This window comes from the organism of the source record quoted next, unplaced genomic scaffold (genome assembly GCF_019419815.1).
Source record: "Pyrus x bretschneideri cultivar Hongxiangsu unplaced genomic scaffold, Pyrus_bretschneideri_v1 Contig40, whole genome shotgun sequence".
Taxonomy (NCBI): Eukaryota; Viridiplantae; Streptophyta; class Magnoliopsida; order Rosales; family Rosaceae; genus Pyrus; species Pyrus x bretschneideri.
The window spans coordinates 234,581-250,907 of record NW_025999724.1 but is presented as its reverse complement, the minus strand read 5'-3'; the positions used below and the strand labels follow the sequence as shown (position 1 = coordinate 250,907).

The 16,327-nt window shown below is 37.5% G+C and overlaps 2 protein-coding genes across 2 annotated transcripts; both read right to left on the bottom strand.

Annotated features, from left to right (window-relative positions):
* Positions 1 to 428: 428 nt before the first annotated feature.
* On the bottom strand, positions 429 to 4,291 carry LOC103932916 (uncharacterized calcium-binding protein At1g02270). Its single transcript, XM_009342567.3, has 11 exons — positions 4,047 to 4,291; positions 3,726 to 3,920; positions 3,366 to 3,470; positions 3,065 to 3,170; positions 2,304 to 2,524; positions 2,116 to 2,192; positions 1,764 to 1,872; positions 1,518 to 1,643; positions 1,202 to 1,312; positions 1,019 to 1,126; positions 429 to 891 (listed from the first exon to the last, which is right to left on the bottom strand). Exons 1-11 carry the CDS (start codon positions 4,047 to 4,049, stop codon positions 664 to 666), a joined length of 1,389 nt encoding a protein of 462 aa, XP_009340842.2. The 5' UTR covers positions 4,050 to 4,291; the 3' UTR covers positions 429 to 663.
* Positions 4,292 to 13,132: 8,841 nt separating this feature from the next.
* On the bottom strand, positions 13,133 to 16,311 carry LOC103932917 (ribosome production factor 1). Its single transcript, XM_009342568.3, has 11 exons — positions 15,939 to 16,311; positions 15,747 to 15,827; positions 15,517 to 15,612; positions 15,319 to 15,402; positions 15,128 to 15,197; positions 14,872 to 14,954; positions 14,491 to 14,570; positions 14,163 to 14,261; positions 13,947 to 14,052; positions 13,540 to 13,629; positions 13,133 to 13,403 (listed from the first exon to the last, which is right to left on the bottom strand). Exons 1-11 carry the CDS (start codon positions 16,158 to 16,160, stop codon positions 13,365 to 13,367), a joined length of 1,050 nt encoding a protein of 349 aa, XP_009340843.2. The 5' UTR covers positions 16,161 to 16,311; the 3' UTR covers positions 13,133 to 13,364.
* Positions 16,312 to 16,327: the final 16 nt, after the last annotated feature.

The following is a 16,327-nucleotide window of genomic DNA, read 5'->3' as shown; positions in this document are numbered from 1 at the left end:
GTCCTTAGATCTCAGCCCTTGGTTTTAAAATAGAGCCGTTGGGGTTTTTTGGGTGGCTGACAGCCTATAACAAAGGGGCCCACCCCTATCGGGCAACGTCTACAAGCCCATCGGGTGGGCACGTTGGAGAGTGACTGGGCCGAGAGTGGCCCAACTGCCAGCGAGTCCACTCGCATGGGGGGGGGGGAGGTATTTGGCCCAACTTTGGCATTTGGCTTTTAGCCCAAAGATTTAACTTGGGTTGAAGTGGGTTTGGGGGGGGATCTAAGGGAGGAAACTTGGCATTTAGCTCATTGTTGGAGATGGTCTAAAGAGGTTCTCTTAAAGCGAAATTTTTTATAAGTTCTTTATCATTTTATAGTTTAACAATAATTTTGGTCTCAAAATTATAATTATAAAATGTTATGGTAAAAATATGAGGCGACGGATAGTCCATCGAGAGTCTACTTCTCCTTAGCATTTCTCAGGTAAAAAATAATTTGGGCAGGGCTAGGGAGAAGCAATTAAAACAATGAAGAATATAAACCAGAAAAAAACTATCAAACCTACACAAGTACCCCAGAAGGGACTTTTCCTCTGTTGGCTGTACACATTTCCTACAGATTATGCACATTCCTTTCTGCTCCACTTATGTTCGCCCACGCGTGCGTCGTTAAGTGCGGTTTACGACTGGCAACACCACATCCTTTCTGGTGAAAGTACAACCGATAGTCCAGCATGGTCAGAGAGAGTGTAATCATCGGGCCATATTCCCTTCTCCGCCTCACGGGGGTATAGAACTGCATTCTTCACATTGAAGCCGAGGGCGCCCTGCGTGCCTCGTTTGGACTCCTCTCTACTAACGTTAAGGCTTTCCATTTCCTCTGACGCTGTCGAACTCCAGATTCTACTCTGCAGTGTCAACGGTTTTAGACACAAGATGTTAATGTTATAGATCTTTTGGGTAACTACTACTTGAGGACAATGGTAATGCAAGTTCAAACTGAAAATAGATGAAATTTTATGGATGTAAAGGTACCTTAAATTCTTCGTAATCAAGGAAACCATTTGCGTCGGCATCTGCTTGGATCCAGAGATCCCTCGTCTCCTGGAAACCTAGTCCCGTAGGATGACCAATTAAGTTAACCTGCAAAAGACATACATGAGCAAGCCTGATCTTTCCATTTGAACTTTATATAGATTAGTAGCAAATAGAACCAACCTGATGTAGTCCTTCGCAGAAAGCTGAGGTCGTAATAAAATCACCATCACTATCACCCTTTAGAATGGCAAATGCATCATTTTCAGCCATCGAAGCTTTTCGGAGCTGGCGCTGAAAACCCCAAAAGGAAAAATGAAGTTATTAGGATCGCATGTGGAAACTGTCTAGGGCGTGGGCGTGCATGCACTATAATGTAAATGATCAAATGCATTTTTTTGGAAGTTTTGAACAGAGCTTTTGTGCACAATATATCTGACGAACAGAGTCACCTTCTGTGGCAAGATATTAGAAAGAATATGGAAAACGAACTGCTTACCCGTAATATTCCAAAAACAGCTTCGCACCAACTAGTCTTTAGTGGTTTTCGTGACTTATTGGGATTACAAAGCCAAATGAAGTCAACACCGCAGATGTTTCCCCTATGATTACGGTGGCTAACCCACTGTAGGATATAAAATACAAATATTCCGTTAATATTAAGCATGATGAGCATTGTATATATGGGCTCTGTTGCCGCAATGTAGGTCACTGATTTCAGAACTTAAATCCAGAAAACACCAACCTTGTGAGCATCCGCATCAGTATATTGATGAGCAGCATCATATGTTGATTCAAACCCCTGCGATCTAAGGAATTTGTACACATGGCCACGTTTACTTCCATTCCAGTCACTGCATTGAGAATAACATAAAAGAAAACAAATATAAGACCGACAATTCTACACAAAAGAATACAACCAGAGTTAGCCTACCATTTATTAAAATTCCGTTGTGAAGGCAGCCTTCAAAAGCAATTACCAATTAGGATAGCTGGCACCTTCAAAACGATGTACATTTTAAAGGTTTTCTTCAGAGTATTACAAATGAGATTTTGTCATCAAACAGTAACTAAGAAAGACAAGACAGAAGACTCACCCACAGAGTACGATGGGCATCGGGTTTAGCTTGTTTTCATTCTGATATGACTCCACAAATTGCAAAATTTTGTAAACCTGTTATAAATTGCAAGATACAACGGATAGAGTGATTGCAATTGCAGCTTGTTCAAAATAAGTAGACCTTGATATGCCAATATTTGACAACTAGAACGAAACTTTGAATACCTGATGCAATCGCACTATAGAGAGACTGGAATCGTGAGGAAATAACAAGTGAGTATTCACAATTAGCATTTCTTGCTGAACGTTTCCTCTCTGGTTTTGTGAAAATGTGGAAGCTAACTGAACATGTAACAGCTGAGCAACACGATCTCCAAAATCATTAAAATGCAACTCTCGATAGTTTAGAACACTAAAGCAATCCCTCCGCACAGCAGTCAGCAAACCTGTATAGAGAAAATACAATAAGTCAAGCCATAGAGCATGGCATAGTACTTAAAAAGCTCATTTCAATCATGACAACACTCTCAAATCAAGAAACGAGTTGATATCAAACTGGAAGGCCATTCTACAAGTAAGACACAACTCGTTCAGAAAAGCTAGCTGATATATGAAGAACCAGTGGAAGAACTCTCCTATATCTTAGACTGCTGACGAAACAGAAGGGACGGTGGAAAATTGTACTGGGAAAAGATAACAAAGAAAAGGCCAATTCAACCCCAAAGTGTTGGGACAAAGGACTGATGCATGAAACATGAAACTATTTGTGCAGAATAATGCACATTTTTCTCAGAACATTCAAGTTGTTCAGCATCTGACTTATGTTGCAGTTGTGAACTTGGAATTAACATATAAATGTAAGTTAAAAAACTGCAAATTTGCCCATGGACCAAAGCAATAATGAGATTTAACTGAATTTGAATGATCCCAGATAAGTCTAATGTATTAAAATTGACATTAAGGAATAGATCAAAGCTGCAATATACCGTCACCCCGGTTGTTAGTTCGGGCAAGCTTGAAGGTAGTATAGCCTGCATCACCAAGCCTGTCCAGGTACATATTCACAAATTCTTCATTTCCAACCCAGAACTCCTAATTTTGCAAAAAAGGGGTTAGTGTCAGCACATATAGCTGGAAAGGGCCACGACCCTTAAAACCTCAAACAAGCTCACTTTGTTCTCATATGTAACAAGGGATATTTCGTTTGAGGTCCAAAAATATTTTCGATATTAGGATTAAGTCCAGACAGCAATTACACAAAAGAGCAAAAGGGTACTCAAATATAACCTGCAGACAAATAATGGCAGATGATTCATAGAGCAACCAATCCAAAATCCTCTGGTTCCTGGCCACCCAAAACTCCCTGTAGTCGCTCTCTCGAAGGCTTTGATTCTGCTTCACACACACCACAAAGAAATTGAGAACACAAAAACAAATAAACTAACCGTTCGATAACCATATTGTGATGAGAACATCTACAAACGAAATGGTTGTCAAACGGCTCTAAAAACAAAATAGCTATCAAATGAAGTGATTATCAAACGGCTCTAAAAACAAAATATTATCAAATGAAGTGGGTTATCAAACCGCTCTAAAAACGAAATAATTATCAAACCACCGAAGAACACAAATGGGATATAATAGGACCTGTTGATCGAGTCGTTTATAGATTGGAGCCAAAATATTGAAAGTCGTGCACGAAACTAAGCAAGGCCCTGCCAAAGTCTCTGGCTTTGGCTCTGATATTGACGGAAACGAAGTGCAGCCGCCGCTATAGCTCCTTGAAAGGCTCTCACTTTCTCTGCGATTGACCTTTGCCACATTAGAACCTCCACCTAAACCCTGCAAATTCTCAAAATCTTCAGTACCCAATATCCAAAAACCGATTTCCCGAGTACCCATTTTCTCAGAGACCAAATCCATGAAAGAAAAACAGAATGAATCTCGAGAGAGAGAAGAGAGAGATACCATGTTAAAATCCTTGCCACTGTAACCGTTTCTGATACAAAAGTTGCTAAATTTGGAGTAGATTTTAACCAAGAAGATGAAACGAGCGATGGGTTTGTTTCCAGTCTTCCAATAATTTCCGAAGTTTTTGAAGTTGCGTAGATTGAAGATCAATATGACTGGATTTTTTGTGAACTGTGTTACTTATAGCAAAATGCTGGGGATGAAAAGTAAAGTTTGGAACTTGAATTTTGCCGCCGCGTTAAGGATAGAATCATAGGAGCGAATGGAATTGGAACCTTTTGTGGTGGGACGAAACCGAAGGTTCTGCTTCTATCTTAACCAAGAATACCGAGACCATCTAGATGATGTGACATGTTATTAATTGTTTCATAGAAAATATTTCGATGGATTAGGCAAATCAAGCTGCCGTATTTTACCAGGGGCTGCATTTATCTACTGATAGTATTGTAGGCAACTTCGTTGACTTAGAAAAATAGGTAAAATTTGCAAACTTAGTTAACTATAACAATGGAGCTAGTTTTTGCTTATTAACTATAACTTAATTGCCGACACTATTGAAGAGGATGCTCTTAGAGTACACAAACTCATTCTCAATGTTGTCACTTTGAATAATCAATCAACTATTTGCCAATTGCAAGAGTGTGTCCTACTCCTACTCCAACTAGGCATTAAATGGCACAGGTTCTGAGAATTTTGGATGCAAGTGTGATTGTGCTGTAGATATCGAAGTTTCATTGAAGTAAATGTTCATCAATATAATAAATTTCGACATGTCAAAACTTATGTGGCATGCATCGTGTGTCACAAATTGTACACATAGCATGTTACTTATCAAAGCTGAACGAGTCATTAAGAGTAAGACGTGTCGACATTTGGTTGAAATTAATTAATGAATTATCTTTATTAATTCTTTGATTAATTTTAATTGAAATAAAACAAATTAATTGATTTAAAATGTGACTGATTATTTGATTATTTGATAAAGGCAAATCACGAATGACACTCAAAATCAAGTCTCGGTTCTTTCATTAATTAATCAAGACCACAATCAATACCAAATCAAGATTCAAGTAACACTTGGAGAGCCTATAAGTACGAGGCTCCAACACAAAGAAAGAGGAGAAATTCAACCCCACACCCAGCCGCTCAAACTCTTAAGCCCCAAACACTCTTAAATACTCAGAAGACTCAGAAAGCTTTCTGCACCCCGGAGATCGAATCAAATGATTAACACTTTGTAATAAGAGATTGTTACCCTAAATTACATTAATACAATACTTTATTTTGTACACGTGTTCTTATTTAATTTGTTACAGAAATTTTGTGTTTCCATGTGTAATCCAAATTCAATAGCAATCGGACTTTAGGGAATGATTTTTGCACATTCATTTTGTGCACAACTGCTTGTTTATGTCCATTAACTCTTTAACAAGTGTGTTGAAATCACTCATCACTAACTAATTATATCATTTTAAAAATGGAGTTTTAATGAAAAGCCCACGATGTTATTCATTTTAACGAAAAACCACATTTTTACACTAAAAAGTCAATCCTGATACTATTCACTTTACCCTTTATTTTGTCCTTATCATTAAAACTCAAGGTTCTTCAAACCCTTTTTATTATTTTTCCTTTATAAAAACGCACACCGAATTAAATGTAATTACTAATATATTATAAATTTCACTTGCACCAACAATCAGAATCGCCCAACGAATGTTGTGGCTTGAAATCCTAGCACTGCTCACATTTGACACACCAGTGGATCTACGTTAGACTTAGTCTATCAATTAGCCCCATCGTCCATCATTGCTATAAATTAAATTGTTAAATGTTTCTTTGATATTCTTATTGGACATGGTCGTCATGAAAACAAGATGTTCAACAAAATATTACAATAAAATTAAGACAGAATAGTTAGGTAAAGTGGCGTCCAATTTTCATCTTACGCTAGAAATGAAAAGTTCTTAAATCCGCTACTAATCTCACAATTTGATTTCAATTTTCGTTGAACCTTGGTGGGTAATATTACTATTGTCGCTTGAGATGAACCCAAATATGGGGATAAAGAAACAAGAGAAATCATCATTAATTTGCCACAAAAATCTTGTACCGAAAGCTGAAAGATTGGGTAGCAGTTGCACCTAAAAGTTCGAACGCGCAAAAAATGTCAAGATACCCTGTCTTTTGTGTTTGACGGTGTCCATTTGTCGGTTCCTCACCCTCTCTCTTTTCTTATCTAATTTTATTTTCTCTCTTTTTCTCGGGAGGGGACTTTTTGTTTAATATTTATTAAGGTTTGGTTAAACCACTTATGTTCTATATACATCCCCGATCCATATGTCCCCCATTGTGCATTAGACCATTTCTAACCTTGAAGTAAAATTTAAAAATTTTAGTTCAAAAAAATTTAGATTTTAATTAGAAATAGTTTTTCTACTCCAACTCTTATAACTTAAAATTTTAGCCTCAGATTATTAAAAAAAAAATAAAAAAATAAGGCTAATTTTTTTTAATTAACTTTTAAAAAATAATGTAGTTTATCCTAAATTAATTTTATGAACATTTTAACCTAAAAATATTTAAATTCCAATAAATATTGAAAAATCACTAAATCAACACATGAAACTCATGAAGCGCTATAGAAAAATCACTAAATCGGATCATTAATAGACCATGATTAATAGAAATGGTTTTGGAAGATGGTAGAAAGAAAAATTGAAAGAATTGTAGGAGAAAAGTGAGTTTTGTGTTGATGTTTGAACAAATATATAGGTATTTATAGAGTTTTTGGGTGAATTTTGAATTAAATTATTATTTTTAATTATTTTAGCCGTTGAATTTAAATTTGGGACATTAGATCTTTTTTTTACTGTTAGATATGATCACATTCGATTTCAACTGTTGGTTCAATAAATATATAAATATAAAACTAAAAAAAAAGTTTGAAAGTGGACCGTTGGATCAACCAACGGCCCATTTAAATCGGACTGCACGATAAAAAATAGAGCCGTTAGGCTCATGTTTGCATGGCAACAAGTGGGTTAGGGTCATGATTGCATGGCAACAAGTGGGCAGTAAGCCCACGTTGGTGTGTCGGGTAACCTTTGGAATCCCGTTCCTGAATTTCACTATTGTAATTGACATATTATGTATTACCAGGACTTTATATTATCTTCTAGAATATATTTTAATTTTAGATTTTACTTAAACTAAATACGAATTTGAATTTTGGTCATTGATCGTTAAAAAATTCATAGACCTAACAAAGTCACACTAAGTATAATATTTTAGTACTCATCGCTAGGAATCCGTGGGCACAAGTGGAACGAGATTTGGTTTTAGAACGAAGTTTTTACGGGTCTTTAAAGTCAAGGGCATTTTGGTAAAATACCTCCATTTTTAGATAAATCTATTGGTTATTTGCGTTCACTGGGGTCTACGCCCCTCTTTTGTTCCGGGTCCTCTCTCTGCTCGGGGGGAAGGGGGAAGAAACCCTCAATCTCTTTCGCATGAACTCTCTGGAACTCTCTCTGTTTCTACTCCCACATTATCTCATCAACTCCAAGTCTTAAGGAGGGAAGGGAATCCAAAATCTTATAGCATGATCAGAGCAATGGAAATCCAAGGAGATGTATGGGGTTGCAAAATGGTGATTCTTTAACCTCAAGCTGCTGGAATGGGGCCAATGGGTGGCCTGACCTTGCCATTTATACCCCAGTTTCAAGTTTTTAGTAAAAATATGAAATATATGATTATGCTTTTAATGTATTTTTCTTAATCATAAATTTGGTAATTATGATGAAAAGTGGAGATGAATTATGATTTTAATCGGCTTATCTGATAAGCTAAAAGCACCTTCCAAAAGTTTATAATTTCTAATGTTATAGAGGGTTTAAGAAAAATACCACAGAGCCATCATACCAATAGCATTCCAATATGTAATGGTATCTATTTTCTCTCCTGTTGTGTGTTCTTTTGTTGTACATGGTAATATAGCCTCTAATAGTATTGATTTTGCAAATATTCATGCTAGAGAGACTATACTGTGTAATCGGGCATGCAACAAGAGAAATAGAGACATAGATATATTCGGTTGCACTCAACATTTATATGGAAGGCTCTTTTATTAAGGGATGCACAACTTTCTTTTAACTGTCACTCTCATAATATTATGGTTGTATTTTTACATAATCATACCATGTGCTAGTTGTAATAATTGTGCTAAGAGTCTGTTGCATTCTTTGATCTGGTGTGCATGTTCTGTGATGGTGTGACATGTATGTACGGTTTATGTATGTGTGTATCGTTTTTTTTGGATTGTTGCTATTGGATTTAGATATTTTTGTTGGTAATGGCCTTGTTGCTTATGGATATAAATGTTGTAAGTAGATATGGTAATTGTTAGATGTATTGAATATCTAATTAAGGTCTCATTGGTTTAACATTATCAAAACTTTTGCATATATCTGAAGTTGAACGAATACTTATGGTATCGTTTGGTATGCAGACGGTACGGGACGGGACGGAACGGAATGGGACAGGACGGGACGGGACAGGACGGAACGGAACGGAACAGAGTGGGAGCAAAGATGCCATCGGATGGAAACAAGGAGGAAGAAGAAGGAGGCGGAGAGGTTATAATTTTGTGTTCCACGGATGTGGAACGAATCGTTCCAGGGGGATGAGGTGGAACGAAAATTCACCCAAAACTCGTCCCATGAAACAGCTCGTTCCACCTGTTTTAGGCGCACCAAACGTGGGACGGAACACCTTGTCCCACTCTGTTCCGTCCCGTCCCACGTACCAAACGGTACCTATATGTACGTATAAAATCTGAAATGAATGGAATTGTTTCCTTGTTTAGTAACCGTGTACATATATCTATGTATGTATATTCCAATGAACTTACTTATATCTCAGCAAATACGTACGTACCAATCGCCACAGCTTGTATATACAGGTACATCTATATTTGTAAATAGCATCTTCACTTATTGTCTAAAAGTGTTTTCATTCAAATGTTTCATTTATTTTGATCGTGCTATTTCAAGTTAATCAAAATAATACTTGGATCTGATGCAAGTAATCTAATTAAGATTTAAGACTAGAGTCGAAAGTGATGCATTTAGTAACTACGTACACTTGTGAATAGGAGTTGATCGAGGTGGTTTCTTGTTTTAATAACTCGAAACAATGCTTTGGAACCTAGATATGGGAAATGCAAAAATTGATAGTGTATGCGCTCACTTTGTAAATCATAGGTGTTGAGGTAGAGGTAGGTTGTGAGTTGATCTAACTGCACCATGTAGCAGTGGTACATGGATGGTCCTGCTTAGTATATTCGTGATAGGGGACCATAGGTATTTTAGGGGTGATCATGCTTGGTATATTCGTGATGGGTGATCACCTCCTGCATGCTTAGATTATGCCTATGGTTCTACTTGGCATATCCATAATGGGGGACCATACGCATTCAAGGAGTGATCATGCTTGATCACTACCTAGAGTTATAGGATGCGGTCCTGTTTGGTATATCCACGATGGGGAGGTGTTAGGAGTGATCATGCTTAATATATTCGCAATGGGAGATCACTACCTACATTATTAGACTACGCATATGGTTCTGCTTAGTTTATCTGCAGTGGGGGACCATATGCATTCTAAGAGTGATCATGCTTGGTATATCCGCGATGGGTGATCACTACCTAAAGTTAGGATGTGGTCCTACTTGGTATATCCGCGATGGAGACCATATGCATTTTAAGGGTGATCATGCTTGATATATCCGCAATGGGTGACATACGCATTCTAGGGGTGATCATGTTTGGTATATCTGCGATGGGTGATCACTGCCTACCTAGGTTTATGAGGATTAGTTGTACTTGGTACATTTTGATAGGCTACCATATTTTAGTTGGATTATGTTGAGTGGTATGGAATCCCCACTCTTGTGCATTTCCATAAAGTTAGTCTTGAACCCTAGATTCGAGTGAATGAGAATTACTCACAGAAGACATTGTGTTTATAAATTAGATTTATCATGTTATTACTTGGAATCAAGATAGGGAATTATGTAGAATTCCTTGATTAAATTTTGTGAATTGATATGTGATCTTGTTGATTGATTAACGTAGTTAAATGTTAATATTGTGCATCTTTGATTCATGGAATTGATTAATTGGAGTGATTGTGGAATAATGTTGGATATGATTGTTATTATTATGATCAGATTAGTTGATCAATGTGGCTAAAGAATAATATTGTGCTTCGTTGGTTCTTTGATATGTTACATGTTATGGATTGCGGTATTATGTTGAAACATAGTGATTCATATGACGGATGAAATGGAAATCTTGAATGTCTTGTGAGTTTGTTATGTAGCCCTAAATCTAGTAATTTCATGCTTGTCAAGTTCTAATAATTGATTGAGGAATGCTATGCTTTTCTGTTTGAACGTCCTATGATAAACATCGGAGTTTAATGAATGGTGAACTACGAATGTCTTGATCCCGTCTGAGGGTACGTAGGCAGTCTAAAGAGGAGGTTAGATGCAGCCTGATGTTTACGAAAAATTATTACGCAATTGGACCTTGGGTGGTGTTTTGTCCATGTCTCGAAGGCGGAGCATGATAGATGTATGGGTACATGGTGACGTCACGTGTCGATCCTGGACGTGTGTCGGGTTCGGGGAGTGACAAACCTGCTAGGCTTGGCGCGAGTGAGCGTCCTTGCCTGGTAGGTGAATTTCTCTTGTTGTTTCTCACTCTCACATGTGGGCTCCACCACTAACCTTGGCCTAAATCTTGGTCGGAATCTAGCTTCTTTTTTTTTTTTTTAGTTTTAAGACTTAACCCCATTTTAGAACAAGGGTTGGAATAAAATGGAGGAGGAATAGAAGGGAAAATTTAGAACTTACTTTAAGGGTTGGAGTCAGTCTTATATAACAAAGTCAAATTTCATGCACGACTTAATTAGTGGGTCATACGTAAAAGATTCACACATTAACAATCACATAGAGTTAAGAGGACTCATTCACTTATCACGTGGGGCCAAGAAACTCACCATCACATGGCAGTACGAGTCTACCCTTTGGCTCTAATACCAGGTCAAATTATCAAAGAAACAAGTCAAATACCCACTTTCAATAACATCAATATTGTCTCCAACTTGTTAACCGACATGTGTAAAGTTTTATTGCAAAAAAATTCTCAATATTCGTTAGAGTGAAATTATTTAAATTTTTCTTTTTCTCTACCACCCCCGATGTGTAATATTTTAACATATAGTACCACAAATCATGAGTCAATCTTTGTACAAGGGGCCTCCCTTTGCTTTGGAGACTATCGGTGCGTTTGGATTAAAAAAATAAACATAAAATATGTACGAAACACAAAATATTTGAAGTGATATATGTTATTTCTCTTGTTTTAACTAACATAAAAAATATATATAATTATTTACATGAAAAATGAAACTTGAAACTTAAGAATCACATAGTCCAAATTTAAAATTCGTCCTAAATATGTGTTGTATACAAAAATTCCAACTTATCATGGTCATCACCACAATCTGACCGCTACTTCCATTGACATGGCACCCGCAACCAGAGCCAGCTTTCAGCACCAAAATTTTGGGGGCCCCCAACAATATTTTTTATTGAATATAGTAAGATATAAAATAATATTATATGAAATAAAATACTAATTAAATAAAAAAAACATATATATAAAAATCTAATGGACCCAAAAGTCATAAGGCTACTTGTCTAAAATCTGTACGGAATTATATAAAGAAAGTTTTAACGAAAAGCTCACGGTACTGTTCACTTTAATGAAAAACCATATTTTTACACTAAAAAGTCAATCATGGTACTATTCATTTTACCCTTTATTTTGTCCTTATCATTAAAACTCAAAGTTTTCAAGCTATTTTCATTAGTTTTCTTTTATATAAAATTATAATTAGAAAAACTATGTTGGCAAAGATAATCAATTTAAAGGGGAGAACCCCACTGAGGCAAACAATTCATGTTAGAGACTCAGAGTCCACTTTTCTTCTCAGTTCTCTCATGCCAAAGTCTCATTGATGTTTCTCACTTTTCTTCTTACAGACCAGAGTCCCTAATGTCAGAATCCCAGACGTCGTCGCCAGTGTCCCACTCTACTTCCATTCTCTCTTCGTCCCATTGTTCTTTTTCCCACAAATTATTAAACCCTAATTTATAAATTCATGAAATTGAAGAGAAACTTCTGAATCATGAAGACAATTCAACTGATCAAAGTGATATAGACTTCGATTAAAGTAAGATATATACTAATTTAAGTATATTGACCTGGAATTTGAAGATTTGGGTATTTTTCATCTATAATGATTTTTTTTAAGATGTCTTATAAGACGGGCCCTTTTTATGAATTTCGTATAAGGCCCCCCGAAATCTCAAAGACGGTCCTGCCCACAACCACCACTACAACCGCTACCACCACCGTAACTTTTTACCACACATGACTACAACTCAATTTCATGTATGTAGAAACCTCCATCAAGACACCGGCCCGGCATTTCTCCTCCTCGTTCTGATATCTGCGCTGACCTTCGACAATGGAGTCGAGTCAGACTTCAAGTACGTTTTTTGAGAAACCAACAATCTTCGTATTTTGCATGCGAGCGTGTACTTGGATTCACTCATCTTACCATACTAAACCGGTATTGATGCTCCAGTGTCCTCAACCTTTTTCCGGTGAGCATGCATCTCGTTTGTGTTGTAAAGAAGTTTCGATTGTCGGAAGAACGTTGACATCCTACCGTGGATGGTCGCTGACCACTTTTTCGGAGGATACTATGCCGGGTTGCAGGAGCGAGAACTGGAAAGTCCATATGGATTATGTCGTTGCTCGAGTGTTCGAATTGGAACTTGATAATCGCAGATTGTGTCGAACTAACCACAAACTCCCCGCCGGAGAGATTGGAGTTGCGAGTTGCTGGTTTCGGAGGCATCTTCGTTCTGGTTTGCTTTCGTGTAAATAGAGAAGCAAAGTAAGACAGCAGTTGTTTGCAACGCAAGCAAAGTAGAAATGAGACAATGGTGGGAAGTAAACATATATATTCAGGAACCGTGCACCAAGCATGAGAATCTTCTTTCCAAAATTTAATACAGAATTCACCACAAGTCATTGGAATTGAACAGCACAAAATTGATCTTGAAACTAAAACAATTGTCCGGGCTGATGTTCTTCTTGCCGTGCAGTAGCGACTCGTAAACTGTAACGCTTGTGTTTCCAGCAACGATAAACTCGAGCAATATTCCAAAGCAAATCACAAGAAAAATCTCCTTCTGCTAGTGTCCATTTCCGGCTATAAAACAAATGGGTAGGAAGAAAAAATGCACCAAACAGTGAGTACGAGACATGAGGGGAAAATTTTATGAATAACAAAAAGAAATGACTCCAATATACGACATGAATTGATTGGTAAATGTCAAACTGTGTACCTTGTGAACCCACTCATATTCCCCGCCTTTAGTATCGAAGGTCCCATGCTGCAGACTAATTAGTTTAAGGGTGAAACGAGGGCCACACTCCTGTGAGTTTAAGATGGAAACAGTGTTATGATTAACTATAAATGCTCTCGACAAGATACGTATTCAATTGCTTCTAAGTATATAAAGATGGACCTTATTAAACCCCATCATTTTATCCTATTGGACTACATGGTATGGAGGCCATGTGTCACTAATTCTTTTTTATTTCCATTTTGTGAACCACACTGGTCACAGGGTAAAGGACCACAACAAAGCACGAAAAATACTTCAAATAGTGTAGTAAGGCCTGAGCCAAACAAATCAAAATGTATAAAAAGAAATACAAAAGAAGAAAAGTTGAACTGAGAGACACCAACCTGTAGGCGGGCAATTACTTTCCCTTTAGGTCCGCTTTCAGCATTCGCATCCTTGGTCTTACCTTTGGACTCTAGCTGTTTTGTCTCTTTTTCTTCAAAGATATACCTGAAAACATGCGAGTGAAATGTATTCATTAGTAAACGGAAGCTTTATAAGAAAGAGAAAATAAGTAAAAGATGTTAATATTGCAACTTATAAATGTCAAAGAAGCACACCGATGATGCCGGAAGAATATAAAATCTCTCTGGTTGTGAAAAGTTACAACTCGCCGACCACGGAAGTTTGGTTCTTGTGGGAAAAGTGACTGTATTAATCTGAAAAAAGCAGGTCGATATAAAAACCATTAGAAAGCGAGAGGTTGATTCACATCAAACTTGCAGAGTTATCAAAAGGCTATAAAGAAAACTGTACAGGCAGAAGAATACAAAACTAGATGCACTCATTTTTATTAAGACTATGTACGACGATGTGTGTTCAAATCTAAAAGTACAAAAATACATAGCATATAATTTTGGGAACATTTACACAAGATAAGAACACAACCTTCCAATACGATGACCAAGGCGTGTTGTAAAGTTGTTTAATACAAGCTCAGGCTCATGACTGGTTGGATTTCCATGATTCTGCAGGTATATCAAATAAACAATAAGAAAACAAAAGAAATATACATGTGTACACACGCACATGCGTGCATGCACACAACACACAGAGAACTCCTTCATAAATCACATTCTAATAGTGAGACTATAAACTGTATGATTTGTTGTTGGAGTGTATAGAAGTTTCTAAGTTTATATGTATCCTATTTTTAAACTCAACTTTCGAGAAAGAAGCAGCAAAAAACCCTTCAGTGTAGCATGTGTAAAGCAAAGTGGCTAGCATCAAAGGTTAGTGTTGAGATATGAAAAAGAGAATGTGACCAACCTTGATATCCTTGCGTAAAACAAGCTTTGAGAGCTTGAAATGGGCAGTAGGTCCAGCAGGTAAGCCAATTATTAGGAGCGCATCTACAAAATTATTACAATAGCCGACGGTTAGACATATTAACAAAGGACACGAAGTGGAAGATAACACTCCAGAGACTTTCTAACAATCTAAAAATTTTTTCATCAGAAACAAAGCTTGAGGGAGCACTAGTATAACAATACTATAGAACCCTTCAGAAAGAGACAGAACCAACCTGGTTCCCTGCGATTCGTGTGAACAACAATTAGAGAAGTGAAATCTTTCTTATTTGCGTACTCTACAATCTGCAACCAAAGTCAGAAAACAATCAAAACATACACATATAAATTGTTCGAATATAACGATCTAACATATTGAAAAGAGGAGGGGGAAGAGTGGGGGAGGGGGGTTTCCAAAGGAAAGCACCTTTTTCAAGTCATATGTTCCTCTTTTATAGTAGGTTGCATTTGGGATCACAGAAAGTAGTTCCTTTATAAACTCAGGCCCCCTCTGCAGACCCGAAACACGAAAAATAGTAAACAAAATATAACCTAAACAAAGAATTCCCCAACCACATCAAATTCGGAATGCTGTAAAAAATCAGGGGAGTTGGAATGTACATACAGAAGAATTGAAACGGCAAGTGGTGATTAATATCTTTGGATTCGATTCGCGCTTTAAAATTGAACTGAATTCATCGGCATCATTTCCAGCAAACAGCTGCAATCCAACACACAACACAAAGCCGAAATTAACCAAACCATCATTCAATTTTCCACGCATAAAAAACAAATCTTTTGACATTTGCTACATTGTAAGCCAGTCAAGCACAATCAAAGGGTGCAAAAACGAACCTCTTCGTCGTCGGGCTTACAAACAGTCTCATCGACTTCCCTGGTGTTCTCAATTGTCTTCGGGATCTTCTTTGCCGGGGGCTACAGAGCGCAATTAACAACACTAATTAGCTAATCAAACCAAAGTTAAACATCAATTAACAATTAAAATACCAATTTATCAGTTCATAAATTCACAATTGGCATAATTACCTCCTCGCCGAGCTCGAGAGCGCGCTTCTCAGCAGCGTCACGGGCCTTGGCCTTCTTGCGCTTCTCGAGCTTCTTCTGCTGCTTGAGCTTGGCGTGGACCGCCGACCTCTTCTCCTTGTTCTTTATCATCGACGGCAGAACATCCATCTTCCTCTCCGGCGGTGGTTCTTCTCCTCCTCCATCGCTTTCGCTTCGCTTCCTCCTGTTATTATCGCCTCCCATTTTCGCAATTGCTCAATCGAGATACCGCAGGACCGCAGGTAGCTGATAGCTGATCACCTTCTTCAATCTCGCGTTAGGGTTTTTGCTCGGCCACGGTAATAGCCACTAGGGTTTATCTAGTTATTGCCTGCTCCTCCCCGCACCGAATTTCGCTCGTGTTTCTAACT

What these genes read in the sequence shown, in the direction of transcription:
- LOC103932916 (XM_009342567.3), bottom strand. An exon ending in AACTAACAACCGGGGTGACG is followed by an intron (nt 2,525 to 3,064) that starts GTATATTGCAGC and finishes TTCTCTATACAG; the next exon opens with GTTTGCTGACTGCTGTGCGG. An exon ending in CTGTTTTTGGAATATTACGG is followed by an intron (nt 1,313 to 1,517) that starts GTAAGCAGTTCG and finishes TGGGGTTTTCAG; the next exon opens with CGCCAGCTCCGAAAAGCTTC.
- LOC103932917 (XM_009342568.3), bottom strand. Translation starts at nt 16,160, where the DNA reads ATGGGAGGCGATAATAACAGGAGGAAGCGAAGCGAAAGCGATGGAGGA. An exon ending in GTAAGCCCGACGACGAAGAG is followed by an intron (nt 15,613 to 15,746) that starts GTTCGTTTTTGC and finishes GTTGGATTGCAG; the next exon opens with CTGTTTGCTGGAAATGATGC. An exon ending in CACGAATCGCAGGGAACCAG is followed by an intron (nt 14,955 to 15,127) that starts GTTGGTTCTGTC and finishes ATAATTTTGTAG; the next exon opens with ATGCGCTCCTAATAATTGGC.